This window comes from Oratosquilla oratoria, chromosome 40 (genome assembly GCF_046742065.1).
Source record: "Oratosquilla oratoria isolate Oo_2021 chromosome 40, ASM4674206v1, whole genome shotgun sequence".
Taxonomy (NCBI): domain Eukaryota; kingdom Metazoa; phylum Arthropoda; class Malacostraca; order Stomatopoda; family Squillidae; genus Oratosquilla; species Oratosquilla oratoria.
In genome coordinates this window covers 735,001-752,500 of record NC_134816.1, presented here as the reverse complement: position 1 = coordinate 752,500, position 17,500 = coordinate 735,001, and the positions used below count along the sequence as shown (strand labels likewise).

Genomic DNA, 17,500 nt, shown 5'->3' with positions numbered 1-17,500 from the left:
CATACATAGGATACTGCACTACTAAACTCTCTAAAAGAATTACATTACACTTACAAAATGGTACACCTAAGACACACACAGAATCTCACCACAACACTATTCTTACCAGACAGACAATGGCTGAAAACACTAAAATCATAGGACAGGCTCAAGATACAAGACGACTACAGATCCTCGAAGCCCTCCTCATTCAAGCCAACATGCCCACCATGAACCTTCAGTCACAGGAGTTCATGGTCATACCGTCCGCCAGGAGAGATGTGCTTCGCCCGAAGCCTAATACGCGACTGATGACCTCTACTCCCTGACGCATCGTTCCAAGCCTCTGATTGGCTGAGCTATTTACGGCGTTCTGTTCTGCCATAGGTTCCCTCACACCACAATTTCCTATTGGTTCTCTTTATGTTCACTATGATCCTCTCCTTTACTATATAAGTCTATGTATTCACCTTTTGTCATTGCTAGGCACAAAGCCAAATATAGAATCACACCTGCTCCCAACTCCTGTAAATTTATTATTATGCATACAATGAAGGAAGGACTTCTATTAACGCATATCAATAATCATATCATAAATAACTGTTCTAAACTTAAAATTAACACAAAATGCACAACAGAAATAAGTCCTTCCTTCACACCAAATATTTATTATTAGATAGATAAGGACATTTTTTTGACTGAGCATAGATAGGATGACCTTATATATACTTATAAACCATGCAAGTGGGTCCGCCCCACACTTTCAAACTCACACTTCCTTCACTTTAAATACTTTACCTTCATCTATCACCCCTCCCCCCCCCTTGCTCCCACACTTCTTACTTACCTATCCTTAATTATTATTATTATATTATATTGTCATTGCTTTTGAAAATGTACATAGTGTACGAAACGTCAAGCTCCAGTAAAACGCTACTCTTCTCCCTTCTGAGTTTGAATCATGTCCTTTGGACCTGCGATAGCAAACTTACCTCCTGAAGCCAAGTCTATAGTTAGACGTATTGAAACTCTACACAAGAAGATCATCAATGCATCAATTGCTATTTTCTTCAATGAAACCTGTCTACAGGAAAACCTGCTGCCGAAATATACAAATATATATATATATATATATATATATATATATATATATATATATATACATATATATATACATATATATACATATATATATAAATATATATATATATATATATATATATAACTTTAGAACTTTGAACTGAGGTTTGCGATTGATGCCACAATCATTCTCCATCTGACAAAAGAAATATTGTGTGAGGGAGATGGGTGGTGGGAAGTGATATGTGGAAGGAAATTAATCTGATGCCTTTTATTCTGTAAAATGGCAAGAAGCATTGCATCTAACCATGACTTATTTTGAAGACTCAAATTCTGATCTTGGATTTGTCTAACCTAACACTCGACCCTTCACAAGATGACATTGAGTGTTGGCATGAATTAAGACTGTCACTTTAAAGCTCTGTGTTTTTATATATTCAGGATCCTTTTGTGCAGCTCATATGCATTCACTTTTCATAGGCTGAAAGGCTGGGGGTGGAGGAATGTTTTATATTTGTCCTAGCTGCTGCTAGACAATATTACTGAGAGGAATACCTTTCTCTAATACCTAGTAGGCTACTTCATTTATTTTATTTGGGGAAACATCGGATGATTTTATTGAGGTTAGAGAAATATCAAGTTGTCACATAAATAAATATATAAGTAGGTTAACCAATAAATCCATTAACTAATTAACATAAAAAGTTACTCACTCTCAAACTCGACCGGACGCCCGACGACTCCGTTGGGGATACGACCGACGCGGATTTCCTGGGAGTCGTACACGTAGCACCTGGAGAATCATCACGAAGAATGAAGATGTATTAGTATACAGTTCGTAACTACTACTGCGTACACTCAAGCCTGACCACGATATATCAGAATTATGTGACTATATTTTTCGTTGCCGGATATTTCAATATAGTTCTATATGCAACAGTTCTCTTAGAAAAAATGAAAAAAAATATATGTTCAGAAACACCGAAAAATATATTTGCATATTTCTGATATACCATGAGTTAAGTTTGGATGTTCAAATTAGTATATGGCTACAAAATCAAGTAATATATGTAAGTTCCATCCTGTCAAAATTGGTTGAATAAATGAATGAATACAAATTACTTGTCATGGTAACGTCCCCAATATTGAATAAAATTAACGGTTGTTGAAATTAAAACCGGTAGAGTACTAAGTATAAATAAATCAAAACAAAATTGAGTGAAATGTTCACATTTAATCTCCGGTGCTATATCACTCTTTTTGTATCTTATTCCATTGGTGCCTGACAATTTAATTCAACTAAGTGGGAATCATCTTGGTGAACGAATTGAAATAACTTTAATTAGTTTACTCGGCGACACTGCTTCTGACCCAGGACAGTGGACAAGGTGCAGGGATGACCCGTCATCCAGGAGGTGCCAAGATAAGAGGGAGGGAAGAGGGTGAAGAGGAGCGGAGTGTGACAGGGGTGGAATGAGTGGGAGTGTTTTTTATGCCTTTTGGGGGGGGGGGCTACCTCCCTTATAAGGGGGGAAAAAGCCTTTGGTATATGTATGTATGTACTCGGCAAGGTAATGTCCTTTACAACAATAATTTTCCTACAGTTTTACATGACTTAGAGGGGTTAAAATGCGGCACTAAGAAATATCCCCTCAAAGAAAAAGAAAAAATAATGATGATAATAATGACAGTAACATGCCAACTTACCTGAAGGGACTCCCAGGAACACGGTCGTGGCCGGCCAACACATCAACGAGGTACTCCCCCACCATAGTTGGTTTGAAGGACACGATGAGTTCACCGTCATCTCCTGGCATCACACTCGAACCTACTCCACGCTTGCCCGGCCCTTGAGGAACAAGACACTCTCGATTTGAGGGGGATATGTAGGTAATGTCGAGGTGGAGTTTCAATATGCTTTGTTTTCACACATGTTGACCCTCCCGTGCGGGTGTGTGCAGGTGCATAGGTGTGAATGGGAGAGGTCACAAGAATAAGTGTACTTTTGAGTTGGTAAATAATTCATCATTCAATTATGGTATCTATCACTGAATGTGTCATTCATCGCAGAACGTGTCATTGATTATAAAGATTGTTATCTGAATATGTAGTTATTATATTTCTCTGTGTGAATACATATGCGAGAAAACGTTTCACACATACACCACAATTATACAAAAAAGCGGAATTAGAACAGTCTGTACAAAGAACAGCATAAGCTCTAATCTAAAATACCGATGTCGACTGATATAATGCAATACATCAAACTTATCATTGATATCTGTATTCATGATCATTTGAAGGGTATATATAAGATGTATGTATGCTTGTATGTGATTCACCTTGGTCTTTGGATCACGTGCTGGACTCGTGATCGACAGCTGTTTCATACTCGAAAGAGAGCTCAGAGCTCGTATGACCGATCTATGGGTAATGCTGTGACCTTACACGCACACACACACCCAATTCCCCGCCCACGAGAGTTGGAGTAACGACTCGAAGCGCAGCGGTACTGATATTATTTCAGCCCTGGGCAGGATTCGAACCCGGACCGCCGCAGAGACAGTCAGGGACTCTACCAACCGCGCCACCGAGTCTGTGTGTGTGCGTGTGTGTGTGTGTGTGTGTGTGTGTGTGTGTGTGTGTGTGTGTGTGTGTGTGTGTGTGTGTGTGTGTGTGTGTGTGTGTGTGTGTGTGTGTGTGTGTGTGTGTGTGTGTGTGTGTGTGTGTGTGTGTGTGTGTGTGTGCACGCGCTTGTGTGTGTGTTTCTATGTCATTAGACCCTATTGATGTACAGATATAAATAGTTTGTTTTCGCATCGGCATCATAGTATTATCTTATGATTGATTCTTTATCTAAACTTTGTAATATGTCTTCTTCATAATGGACATATATTTTGAGAATCTACGTATACAACAATTTCCATGAATGTTGAAATAAATTTATCTTTTTAAAAATTTGTCATAAGTTACTAAACTGTTTTATGTTTGATCCTTGTCAAAAATTGAAAAAATATTAATTTCGTGATATTTTAGATACATTTCATGACATAAAGAATGAATGATAGATACCTGTTCGTAATTTTGGGGATGTTTTTGATGTAAAATGAATGTAGCAGATAAGGTTTGACCAGGTGCAAGAAATGCAGACGAAAATAACATAAAACCCAAGGCAGAACAAAGTCCAGGCCTTTAGAATATTCCAGAACCAGTTCTTCATTCAACTTCCCTGTAGATTTCCATGTGCCCCACAACGAAAACCGCATTCATTTATGTTACAAGTAGAAGAATCGTGCAAACTTATTTGTGTACTTTTGAGGACACTCGAATTTGACCCATGTTACACCAAAACTATTGTTGTTGTTTCATTATTATACGATAGTTACTCTCTAAAGGTAAGTATTAACTACTCAACAACAAACGAGACATTTGCATAGTTCCACTATCTTATGGGTCTGGTTTGGTTGTCCACATTTGTACATCAAACTAGGCAAAAGAAATAAAACTAACTTACCCTCGGCGTATGCATTGACAGGAAATGGTAACAATCATTTTATGGATGTGTAGTTGGGAAGGAACTCATAGGTGACGAGATACTAATTGTAATCTGACAATTTCCAGGGGAATTTTATTCTTAAAACCATTCCGATATGTTGTACATCATTGTATTTCCAGCTTAAATTGATCATTAAAGCCAATGAAAAAAAAGGAGTCCAAGAAAGTCTCTAATGGTCTTCACTGAAGCCATGTGAAGAAGTTTGGTCCCGATGTTTTCGGTGAAGTCAAGAGCTTCGTAGGTCAGGAGGCATGCAAGGTAAAACACTATCCCAACAAGGTCAAAATGGTTAGGGCCAGATGCTGTGGGTCGGAGGAGGTCTCAGAAGATCATAGGAGGTTGTAGTGGGAAGTCGAGGTCATCTAGACTGAAGAGTCGTCTTGGTGGGAGGTCGTGCGGTTTGGGTTTTAGGACAGTCGCCAAAAATATTCAATTTCTGTGCATGAAGAGGAGAACGAGGAAGACAGAAAAGAAGCCAAAGAAATAGGACAAGACGAAACGATGGCGAGCAAGGAGGAAAGATAGGAGACATGAGAGAAGGGAAGAAACGGAAAGAGATAAATTAGGTTTAATGAAAAATTTAGAACAAAAAGAAGTTTCTATGAAGTTAAACATCAATGATTGATCATAATGTTTAACCAAAAATGTTTATTATAATTGGTGAAATAACCCCTTCCGTACTAAAAGAAACATTACTCTTATTCAACTGCCATGTAACCTCTTTGGCAGAGAAACGGAATGGAAAAGGGTAATGATAAGTATAATAAATTGTTATTAAGAAGCTGGAATTCCATATCTTAATTGCATTCTTGAACGAAATATTTCAAATATATATATTTTTTAAAGTTTGTTCATATATTTGAAGTTAATCTTATCACAAACTTGACATTGTAATTTTCAGTGGGACTAAGCAATAGTATCTTTAAGTAATGTATGAAGAAATGTACGCTTAATATCTAATTTATTTCTTCAATGGTCTGTTTAACTATTGGATTTAGAATATATATATATATATATATATATATATATATATATATATATATATATATATATATATATACATATATATATCCGCTTGGATTGATTTACTGATTTCATGTTAAAAGAATATTTGGTTCTCTACATCATTCAGTTTTACGTCAGAAACTTTCCTTATCAGGAGGCTAGGATGGTGCCCCTTACAGAGGATTTTGTATTGTGGAATTTAATGAACCATGTCCTTGGTCCAACTCACTGGCGGCAGGGTTCGAACGGCCGTCATCTTGGCCTTCGCTCTAACCCGTTTCGCCAGCAAGCATACTATAGAAAACCACAAAAATAATAGAAAAAATATTCATAACGTGATTTTTTTAAGATTCATACGTCCACTAAGAAAAAATTACTATTTTGGATTATCTATTGAGACCTGAATACAAGTCAAAGTGGTTGTTTTGTTAAGCTCAAAAGAATTTAAGTTAGTCCACCATCAAAGACAAAACAGGAAGAAAGACAGCTTGTCATGGGAAGTAGCCATTATACGACCTAAAAAGATCTACGGTAATCAGAGGTTGTTGAAATAAACGATTTTTACCTCATAATCGTCAGACTGAAAAATTGTATAGTCCACAATAATTAAAATATTCTAGAGTAATCAGAGAATGTTAAAGAAGTATGATAGTTTACTCTCACAGACACATGAATAAGAAGGCCAAGACAGTACCCAGTCAAATGAAAAAAAAGTTAACAATATAAAAAGAATTTACTTGTAGTAGAACTAGATATAGAATTCTTATAAAATGAAAGGGACTGATAAGTATGATCCAATGAAATTGTAGAGGATGACTGTTTTTGTCGTGCTTAACTATATAGATAGTTGAAACTATGTTTTCTAATGCATAATAATTATGTTCAACATACACGTTACAAGATATCTTAATAAAAGCTGACGAAGTATTTCTGAATCTTTCCAACCGGTCCAAGCTTACCTGTTATCGTGACAACCACATCCTCCTGACGAAGATGGTAGGGGGCCTCGATACTGAAGAAGGCGTCAGAAGCCACGGGGACAAGTCGCACTCCAGGACCGCTCACGTTCACCCTCGAGGCGTCGACACGGTTACCCGATGCGGTCGAGGTAGTCCCAGCGGTCGAAGTCGTCGTGTGGACGTTACTCTGGAACCGGTGGTTGACGGCGTCTGTCACGTCCACAGAGGTCGAGGTAACGTCTGGTAGATGAGAAGAGAATGTGTGGGATTACAATAAAGATCAAGTTGAATAGAATAGAATTAGAGTGAAATAGATGGACAAGAAGATGTGATGAATCAGAATAGATATTTAGTTAAATAAGAAAATATGACAATTAAGATGAAAAGGGCGGAGGGGCAGCTATATATATCTAAATCGGAATTTCTGTGACCTTCTGATAGTTTTCATTTTCAATTTGATCCTGCGATGAATCAGTGGAATATGAAGTAAATATACTAGTCTGTTTTCTCCCTCAGTTTTACTTTTGTCACTGTAATTCATAGATTCTTGAATATCAAAATGCGAGACACAGGTGTATATATCTTCACTTTCATATTCAAACGTCTATAGATTTCAGTGATAGAAGTGACATGATATGATAGGTGATTCTTCAGATGGGTTTAACAAAAATGGATGAGAATTTGGTACAAGATAGACAACAGATACTAAGAGGAAATGGCCTAGTTGGGTTGGTGAGTAATGAATTAGTTACAACAAGACTGTGTCATTAGTTAATTAATCGAACTGAAGATGACGTTGTTGATTGCTAGTCAATGTTATTGGTGCCGCAACTTTTCCCGAACGTTAGAATTTTGTGAATTTTGGTTATTTACGGTTAGAAATAACTTCTGATACCCGGAGTTAGAAACAAACCAATGAAATACATACCAATTAAGTACAAGCCAATTAGATACTAAAGCCCCTGTTTGAAATGGGTTCATCATACAAAGAAAACAAGAACCTACTTTATACTCGATATTCACAAAATGCACATGACTATTTCACAAGTAAGTGTATTAGGCTCTTACATGCATCTTCCGTGTCAGAGTCAACATGTGTCGTATACGTAACATGTTCGCGCCGCTGAGGAGTATACGTGTCAGAGGAGTAAGTCTCAGAGTTGTAGAGAGCAGAGTGACTCCCATGGGAGTCATGAGGAGGGGAGTAGGAGGAGGAGGTAACAACTTCTCTGTGAACTTTATGGATTTTTACTTTGGGCTCCCGGGAGGAAGAGTATGACTCCACATGATCGATATGGGGAGTGTATATACTATAGGAGTACCTTTCTCGCTGTGTTTGTCTTTCTTTGTGTTGGCCTTGACCTTGTGTAGCGACTTCTCGGGGAGATGGGGAGTCCCTACTAATATACGTGTCCTTGTTGGTGTGTTTATCCTTGCTTTTGTACGTGTCTCTGTTTGCGTATGTGTCCCTCTCCGTGTACGTGTCCTTCTCCTCTGCATACTCATCTCTCTCTATATACGTGTCCCTCTCTGTGTACATATCCCTTTCCATGTACGCGTCCCTGTCCAACAAATCCTCTCTACTACTGTACATCTTTCTGTTTGTGTGTTTATTCTTGCTTATGTGTTTATCTCTGTTTGTGTGCGTGTCTCTGTTTGTGTACTTATCCCTGTAGGTGTCCTTGCTGTGTACATAAGTTTCTTTGTAGGTTGGGTGATCGTCTTTAAGAACCTTAGTAATGTTTGTGTCCTTAACTATTGTGGTAGTGGTACTACTGGGGCCGCTTTTTGACTTGGGTAAGCTTCTGGAATCCCTGTACACTTCTCTGTACTTACTTTCCTGTGTATCTCTATAAAAATTTTCTTGTACATCTTTATGTACATCCCTGTACGTAGTGTCCCGGTGACTAGAGCTATACGTGCTCTCGTACTGGTCTTTCTGCTGTTTATCCCCCCGGTACGAGGCCTCATACATATCTCTTTGTTGTTTATCCCGGTAAGTGCTTTTGTTCATATCTTTTATTGCGTCTCTTGTGTCATGTCTGTTTATGTCCCGGTGGGTTAGATAGGAGTCGCCATCGCCTCGGTGCCGAACCCAACCTCTATCCTCTCGCTCTTGGCCGTGGGAGATGGCGGTCGTGGTGATGATGCCGCGCGGGCTGTCGTCCAAGTGGCGCCCCTGAGTCGGCGATGGCGACGATGCTGGTGGACGATCGTACGGGGAACTTCCTCGGATTCTCTCTAGGGATCCTGACGGTGTCCCGGAAACCACCAAATGTTCTGTTGAATCTGAGTAAAAATGACCACGATAAGCAGTGATTTTCTTTTTAATTCAAGACACTAGGTTACCCCCATTTTACTTTATCATCTCAAACTTTAATACCTTTCCTACTCTTTATCACATGAGAATACCCACTTGCCCCCCACCTTTCCTATTCCTATGAGGTAATAACTTAGAGAAATGCCTAAACTAATGCAATATACACAATGATACAACGCTTCTTCCCATAGATACATGGGGGAGGCAAGGTCCATTGCTAATCACCGTGAAGCTTTGGGCTCCCAGTCGTTGAAACTCGAGACAATATTCACTATTGTTATAATCATTCTTGTTACAATAAACCATACCCGAGAGGTGAGATTCCTCGAGTCTTTTGATAGTTGTAGTGATGTTGGAAGTGACGATGTTGGAAGACATGTTCATTTGATGGTGCCGTTGTTGATGCTCTTCACTCCGGAGTAAACCCGCCGCTTGCTCGGAGGAGACGCGAAGAGATTCCTCACCCACTTCGGAACCTTCGTCTGCAGGAAATTAGGTGGAGTTAAACAAGAAACATGTCACAGTGAATACAGGGCCTACAAAATACATCGAAGAGCATTTTCTTTTCCATAAGCACGTATGAATATACAATGTATAAATATCAATATTACGAGTTCAAAGGGAACGTAGAGCGACTTTGGAGGATTTACAGGTTGAGCATGGAAGCTGTATGAGAAAAAGGATACCAGTTACAGAAAAGATATTAGAAGAAGAGAAGATTGGCTGGCGACCAGTTATGGAGTAGAAGGATGCATACACATACAAACACTTTACCCATTCATCCACCCATCAATCCATTCATCCATCTATACGCGCACACACACACACATATACATACATACATACATGCGTACATACATACAAACATACATATGTTACCATCTCCCTTCGATGCCTAGCGTCCACACGCACGCACACACGCATATGCTACGAGAATGAACTTGGACGTCTCAGGGCAACTCTAAAGATATCCTCTATTGTTCCGTATTCTCCTCCCAAGGGACATTGTCAATTGTATCCGGGCCTGAACAGCAATCAGAACCGCCGGCTGTCCAGCCAACGCCTTAACACCTTTGCAGAACGGATCTCGCGCCTTTTAGACAAACAAGTAAGTGGTGCAGGTCAAAGGATCTCACGTTCTCGACATACAACAGAACCAGCAAAACTAATCCAGCGCCTCTCGTAGCGTCGCCTATCCGAAGCGACCAACCTTTTAAATATTCATGTTTTGGCAACCCTATGAATAATGTACAAAAAAAAATTCTGGCAACCCTCCGATGTTTGAACGGAGCTTACGTTGTATTTGTAGAGCAGAAAGATGTCTGGCACAGTAAAGAAGACTAACATACTTTAATTCTCTAATTCTCTCATGATCTGTACACATACATACATACTTACATACATACATACATACATACATACATACAATGTTATCATCTCCTTTCGCTGTTATCATCTTCGATATTCAGCGTGTCTGTTATCCCCCTTCGATGCCTAGTGTGCACACGCGCGCACGCACACATATGCTACGAAAGGGTACTCCGACGACTTCCACCGTCTTCACGGATCTCCCGAGGGAAAAACCATTGAGTGACCCAAGCCGCCAACTCTTCCAGTCGACGCCCAAGCAAACTAAACATTCGACGCATCTCGGGTCAAGCCTAATCCGACACCTCTTACCGTCGTTCAAGTCGAAGCGACAAAACCTTGTATACACCATGTTTTGGAGTTGCTTGTATTTGCAGATTAAAAAGAACAATCCCAGACTTATTTTTCATCCAATGTAGAAGTTAAACTTACACTCTATACGTACATTTATGCATTGATCTCTACATACATAAATACATACAACCAACCAATCGTTGCCTCCAGTTTCATCATGTATAAAACCCGCAGCCCCTTGAAACTTTCCACTGATCTCTCTAGGCAGAAACATTAGAATGCTCTCTATGTTGCATTACTGTTGGATTGTTTCTATGTCACCGGCTGAAAATGATACAGGGATGGGAACAAGTGCCAGTTGATTGATCTCCACGTGTGAAAAGGTTAAAGAAATAAAGCTGAAGTTGGTTGAGAGAGATTTTCGGCCAAGTCCTTACGCTGAGTGTCAACCCCTGAGGGTTGCACTTCATGACGGACTTAAAGGGATTAATGGGTTTCATGAATGGGTAGCTTCGCTGTCCATATTATAGAGTCACCACAGGCTCATACTTGTCATTGATCTCTACATACACATGCATACATACATAGATACATACATACATATATACGTACATATATACATATATAACTACATACATACATACATACATTCATGCATACATATGCAGTAAAAAAGGAAGAGACCCGGAGCTACAGATTACCCAGTGTCTGTCCCTCAGCCTGCAGTTTTTGGTAAAGTCTAAGGGTATTGATGGGATTTTTGGAGACGGACAGGGGATAATCTCCGACGTTTACTTTGCAGGAACACTTCGTTCAGAAGATCACTACTAAGTTCCTGCTTTTCTTAAGATTGATGCCGATGCGTTTTTACATTTCATCAATTTTCTATTAATAAATGAATTACTAAATAAATAAGTAGATAAATATATTCATGGGCTTGATGGAAGAGGAGAATTGAACTAAAAGAGAACAACAGAAGGAAGGCATGAAAAAAATGGAAAGTAGTAAAGTGAATAAAAATGATTATAACTTCTCTCTTTGGCTGTGATCGGCTATCATTCAATCTGGGTAAAATGCATCATAATGGTGAGCGTAATCTGTGACATTACAGCAATAAATTGTGAACATATATTTCTTCGATATATGAAAAATAAAATATTCCGAAATAGGTCAACGGCACAGTTCAAGTACTGAAAGGAGTGTGACATTATATATCACTTGAAAATGTATGTATTAATCGATTCTTGTACTTTCACATTAGATTTGCTAATATTTAGAAACTAACGACGGGTACCTATGAGAGATGTGCTTCCGAAAGAGACATTACACATAATTATCTTCTTGCTCTCCAATTTTAAACCACCTCATCTCCTTCCGGTGGTGCAGCCTTCTATCTAATTAAACATTTCCCCACCCTATCACATAAAGAAACATGAAAATCGGCGACTAATCCCTCCTCACTACTTACAGTTGGTGATATAGACACAGTCTCACATTAAAAGAACACATTTCAAAGTCTATGCATGAGAATTACTTCAACTGTGAAAGTTGTAAATTTAACGAAAAATGCAACACTATTTCTGTGCATCTTATAAGTACAAACACATATTCCACAGAAAGTGTTGGTATTTATTAAAAGAAGGTAAAAAAAAAAAGATTAAATCTATGGTGGGAAATCACAAATCATTCTAAGTTAACAAGTGTTATTTGTTTTAGGATCTATGTATGAGCCCTATGGCAACCTAGCAGAAGAAGCAGACCCATGACCCTTTAGACCATCCGAAAACCCTTTGGTCCTGCGGGCGCTGTACACAACCTACCTGTCGAAGCAGCAGAGGCAAGACGTGTTCCATGCTTGGTGGTGGTTGTAGTGGTGGTGGTGCTGTTGGTGGTGTTGAGTTTGTTGTTGCGGTACCGCCACGCTAGACGACAGAAGGTGTATGTATGGACGGATAGGTACAGATTAGTACGGTTACGGGTAGGGGTGTTCAAAGGAACAGCGGTACATAAGAGGTAGGATATCCGGATGTAATGACACTCTCTGGTCACGTAACAGATGGAATATCATCCAAAATGATAGTAAAGACAATTGACTCAATTTGCAAGCTCTGAAATTAATTAAATTTCTAATATATAGGAAAAGGAAAGATGTTTTTCCTCTGAATATCAAAGATTTTCGAATGTTTAGAAATTCTTAATTCTCTCAAAACAGAAAACGAAACACAATCTCTTATCACAGAAAACGGTTGATTAAAGTGTCACTACATCAAGACCGGGGTGTAAATTAAAACTTTCTAGTCCTTTGTTAAAATTGTAAGGAATTGGATAATCCCAGTCGATCTGTTTGTGTTTTTTGTTAACGGGAAGGAGAGGAGTAGGAGTTCGGACAAGTTGTAAGCAAGGAATCGGACGAGTTCGGTTAGAAGAGAAAACGGTGAGAGAGGAAGATGTTACGGATGGAGGACATCCAGCAAGCAGTTGGGGTATCAATTGTGGTGGATAATGGTAAAGGAATGAAATGCGTCGGAGAAGAAACGGATAAGAAGTGAAGAAGATGAGAAAATAGAGACAAGAGGGATCAAATGGCAACAGAGACAGTTTTGAAATTAAAGATAAACGTGCAGTCAGTACTCACTTACCATTATGGTTGCAGTTTAACTAAAAGTGTCAGTAGTATTTGGTCAGTAGCTTGGTCAGTAAAGTAAATAAAAATATATTCCTCTAGGAACCATTAATATATTAATAACTTAAACTTATAATGTTATTTTTTGTAGTTAATCAAACTATTGAGTATTAACACAGATATTGCTTACCAGGTTATAATAACTATGTTAACTAAAACTGCATCAGCTCGAAACTGCATACATATATTATTCTAATAATTTATACATACATACACACACACACACACATATATATATATATATATATATATATATATATATATAAAATATATATAAATATATATATATATATATATATATATATATATACACATGCATGTATATCTATATATACTGTATATGGTCGAGCACAGTACATATATAATGCATCATACCACATAAATCTGGTTATAATTTGGGTTACTCTTCACAATAAAGATATTAGTCATATTCAGCTCTAAAATATATAAGGCTTTGTAGGTGTATCTGCTAGTTGTCCCTCTTGAGATGTTTCCAGCTGGTTTTATGTTCCTCAGCTGGTTGTCTGTGCCACTAGGGTAGATGTCACTTTGCAGATGGGGCGATGAGCGAGTATGTGAGGAAAATTGTTGAAGTCGGAAAAAACCTGGGACACCCTATGACACTATACATATAGAATTAAACATATTTGTATTGTTACAGTGATATAGTGTTACATACAAAAATAACTTTAATTGCATGACAAGTGAAATGTAGAAAATCATGATGAATTATCAATAGCGATAGTTACATTTGAAAAGTGAAGATGATGAGATGGATTAAAGCTTCTGTTCATAATTATCCAGTTACAGGAAAAATCTCGAACAAGCTTAACTATTAAAACATGGCTTTTCTTAAAGGGCACTAAGTATATCTTTCTATACAGTAATCTACTTAGTAAAAATAATTCTTTAGAGAAGCGCTGTTAGTTTGATGTTATTTAGATTATGTAATTACTCCTACTAGATATCCCAGGATCTTTCATGACTACACGCTGGTAAGGTAAAGAGGATAGACATGGTTGACATTTTTCTATTTCTTTTTATGAAACAACAATTTAAAAGGTTTTACAAGTTTGTTTTTAATTAAAAGTTTTGTTGATGGTGGAAGTATGCAGGTTATGCTGTTGTGTTGGACATAATTCAACAACTTTTCAACATATGCAATTGCCCTGCCCACTACTCCAACATCTCTTGTACAGTTCACAAGTTAAGCAGCAACAGTATTGCCAGGATTCAAATAATGTATAACAGTACTAATGGGATTAGATGCATAACCTTTTATATCCTTAAAAATGTTAGAAGAATATCTGATAGATACAACTTGCCTCTAGTACCTCGCCAGCACTCCCGTTTCTCATCAACATCACCCCGATCAGTGCAACTGTTCTTGTTTGTGACCTTAGGTCACAGGCGGTGGGAAAAGGATTAGATATTAAAGCCTTGAGCCCCAGCTCTCCCCTGTAATGTGTTGGATCCTCGAGAGGTGTACCATGTTATTAATATTATTATCATGTGATCATTCATTTTGCCATTAGTTTTATTGAACCTTAGTTTCCTGTTTTGCCATTCCAGTTAGCTGACTACGCTGATGAATTAACTAATCGACTGTAATGTAAGAGTCTTACAACTAATAGCCCAATATACATATACGCACGCACATGAGCACAAACACATATGTGAAAATACATACATATGTGTATATATATATATATATATATACATATATATATATATTATATACATATATATGTATATATATACTTGTATATATGTATACATCATACGTGTGTGTGTGTGTGTGTTGATGTGCGTGTGTATATGTACATCTAAATCTATTGATACTAAAGGTTAACAGTTTAGTAATCCGGCTGTCTCTAAGTGGACAGCTCCCTCAAAGGAATGCAGTTATAATGTTCTAGATAAGCCATACTCTATTATGGAAATATTAATAATAGATTTGGGGGTCAATCTGAGGTCAAGGATTGTTTCAGTTTTGAAGTTCGACTGAAAGGGTCGGGAATGAGTAATTAAGTTCTCAGGGTTTCGAGTTAATATGTTGATGGTAAGATTTTCATATTAGCTACACTGCTATAGTAGAAGGAGGTCCCTGCAACAAGAAAAATCACAAATTTAATAGATCCTCCTCCTTCTGATTTTCAAAAATATTATTCTGATTTGCATAAGGAAAATGTTACGTTATCTGCACTCAAACCAGAAAATAAACACAATTTCCTTAGTTTTTATTTGTAATCATGGATGAAATGTTACATTTTTTTGTAAAACTTTCACATTAACAGCGTTTATTTTCATGAAATGTATAAAACCAAACATGAGATATGATTCCAAAAACTGGAAGCGATGACCAATACCTGGGGAAAAAATGGATCCATCACATTACAGGGAGCGCACTGCCACATTGATAACGATTATCCATTCACTTCCCTTCTCTAAGCTATAAACCTGGCATCCATATTAATTCACAGGGACTATAAAAATTAATCTTTGAAATATTTCCCGTCGTCATCTTGGATATAAAGGTCCCAGCGATATACATCAGGGATCACTTGCATATAACGTGAGACAAAATACTTACCTTTAATATACAATAGCATACCGTGTCACTGAAGTAAAAAATACATTCAAAGGCGAACTCATGCTTATTTTGTTTTCATCATTATGAAAATGAGAATATATACACACACACACACACAAACACACACACACACACACACACACACACACACACACACACACACACACACACACACACACACACACACACACACACATATATATATATATATATATATATATATATATATATATATATGCAAGCAATCACATCATTGAAAATATTATAAATATAAATATATATATATATATATAAACATATATATATAGATAGATATGTCTATATATATACATATATATACATATATGTATATATATATATATATTTATCTTCTTTCTAATATTTTCAATTCTCCTCACTATAGTTCTGACTCTGGGAGGGTGATCGTAAACCAATTGTCCAAAGTTATCCATTTTAATAACACAATTTGACGTTTCGACTTCAAGGAGTCATTCTCAAAATAATTCAACACAACACAATAAAACAGGCACAGAACAATTAAATTTTTACGGACTGAACAAGGCGACGTCTCTCCATATACATGGAAAGGCTTACAATAGTGTTGACCTGACCCGGGCCGATCGTCTCAGAGGAGGGGGAGGGGGAGAGGGAGGGGAAGGGGGGTCGGGGTAGTAGACAATGTGAGAGGGGTGGACATAATCCCATTATTGGTGGAATTAGTTCTCACATGTCTTGGTGAGCTATTGAATAAGGGAATGGCCGTTACCATATTATATTGTATATTAATAGTAGGAGCCCATTCCCTGATGTACATAGTCTCTAGCATCCTAACTCTCTAACATCATTACATTGTGTAACTACTTCAGTGTTGTTAACAATAGTTGCTCTATCAAGGAAAGATTGATGCTCGTGCTGGCAAGTCCCAGACTTGCCAGATATATCATTTTTCATCACTAAGGAGCAATTGCGGTGTTCTTATAAAAAAAAAGAAATCATCATTCGTAAGACATGGCTGTCTTTCACCGGTTTACAATTTCTGAAGACGATGTCTTCAATACGTTGTTCGTCATCCAGGGTCAGGACAACACTATTGTAAGCCTTTCCATGTATATGGAAAGACGTCGCCTTGTTCAGTCCGTAAAAATGTAATTCTTCTGTGCCTGTTTTACTGTGTTATGTTGAATTATTTTTAGAATGACTCCTTGAAGCCGAAACGTCAAATTGTGTTATTAAAATGGATAACTTTGGACAATTGGTTTACGATCACCCTCCCAGAGTCAGAACTATAGTGAGGAGAATTGAAAATATTAGGAAGAAGATAAATAATTGTGACAATGCTGTGGTGTTTAACTCAGTGTGTATCAAGGAGAACCTGTGCCCCAAGTATACGATATATATATATATATATATATATATATATATATAATATATATAATATATATAATATATATAATATATATATATATATATATATATATATATATATATATATATATATATATATGTATATATATATATATATATATAATTTCTATTTCCATCTTTAAAAATATGACATTTTCAATTGCATTCTATGTGGGACCTCTCTAGAATTTATGAATTCGGATATTGCAGCGTACTTTAGCTAATCTCTATTTCATGGGCTACAAATTACTATTGTTTA

At 37.4% G+C, this 17,500-nt stretch overlaps 1 protein-coding gene across 10 annotated transcripts in view; it reads right to left on the bottom strand.

The window, feature by feature from the left end:
- The window catches only part of LOC143020615 (filamin-A-like), a 379,720-nt gene that overhangs the window by 161,566 nt on the left and 200,654 nt on the right, over positions 1–17,500 (bottom strand). For 8 of the 10 annotated variants that reach the window (XM_076177057.1, XM_076177058.1, XM_076177059.1 and 5 more), the window contains 6 exons: positions 12,382–12,483; positions 9,208–9,381; positions 7,648–8,868; positions 6,580–6,819; positions 2,767–2,908; positions 1,773–1,852 (listed from right to left, as the gene is read on the bottom strand). In XM_076177057.1, the coding sequence (XP_076033172.1) occupies positions 1,773–1,852; positions 2,767–2,908; positions 6,580–6,819; positions 7,648–8,868; positions 9,208–9,381; positions 12,382–12,483 (1,959 nt within the window). The remainder of the gene's footprint in view (positions 1–1,772; positions 1,853–2,766; positions 2,909–6,579; positions 6,820–7,647; positions 8,869–9,207; positions 9,382–12,381; positions 12,484–17,500) is intronic. The other 2 variants (XM_076177066.1, XM_076177061.1) reach the window with 2 other exon arrangements.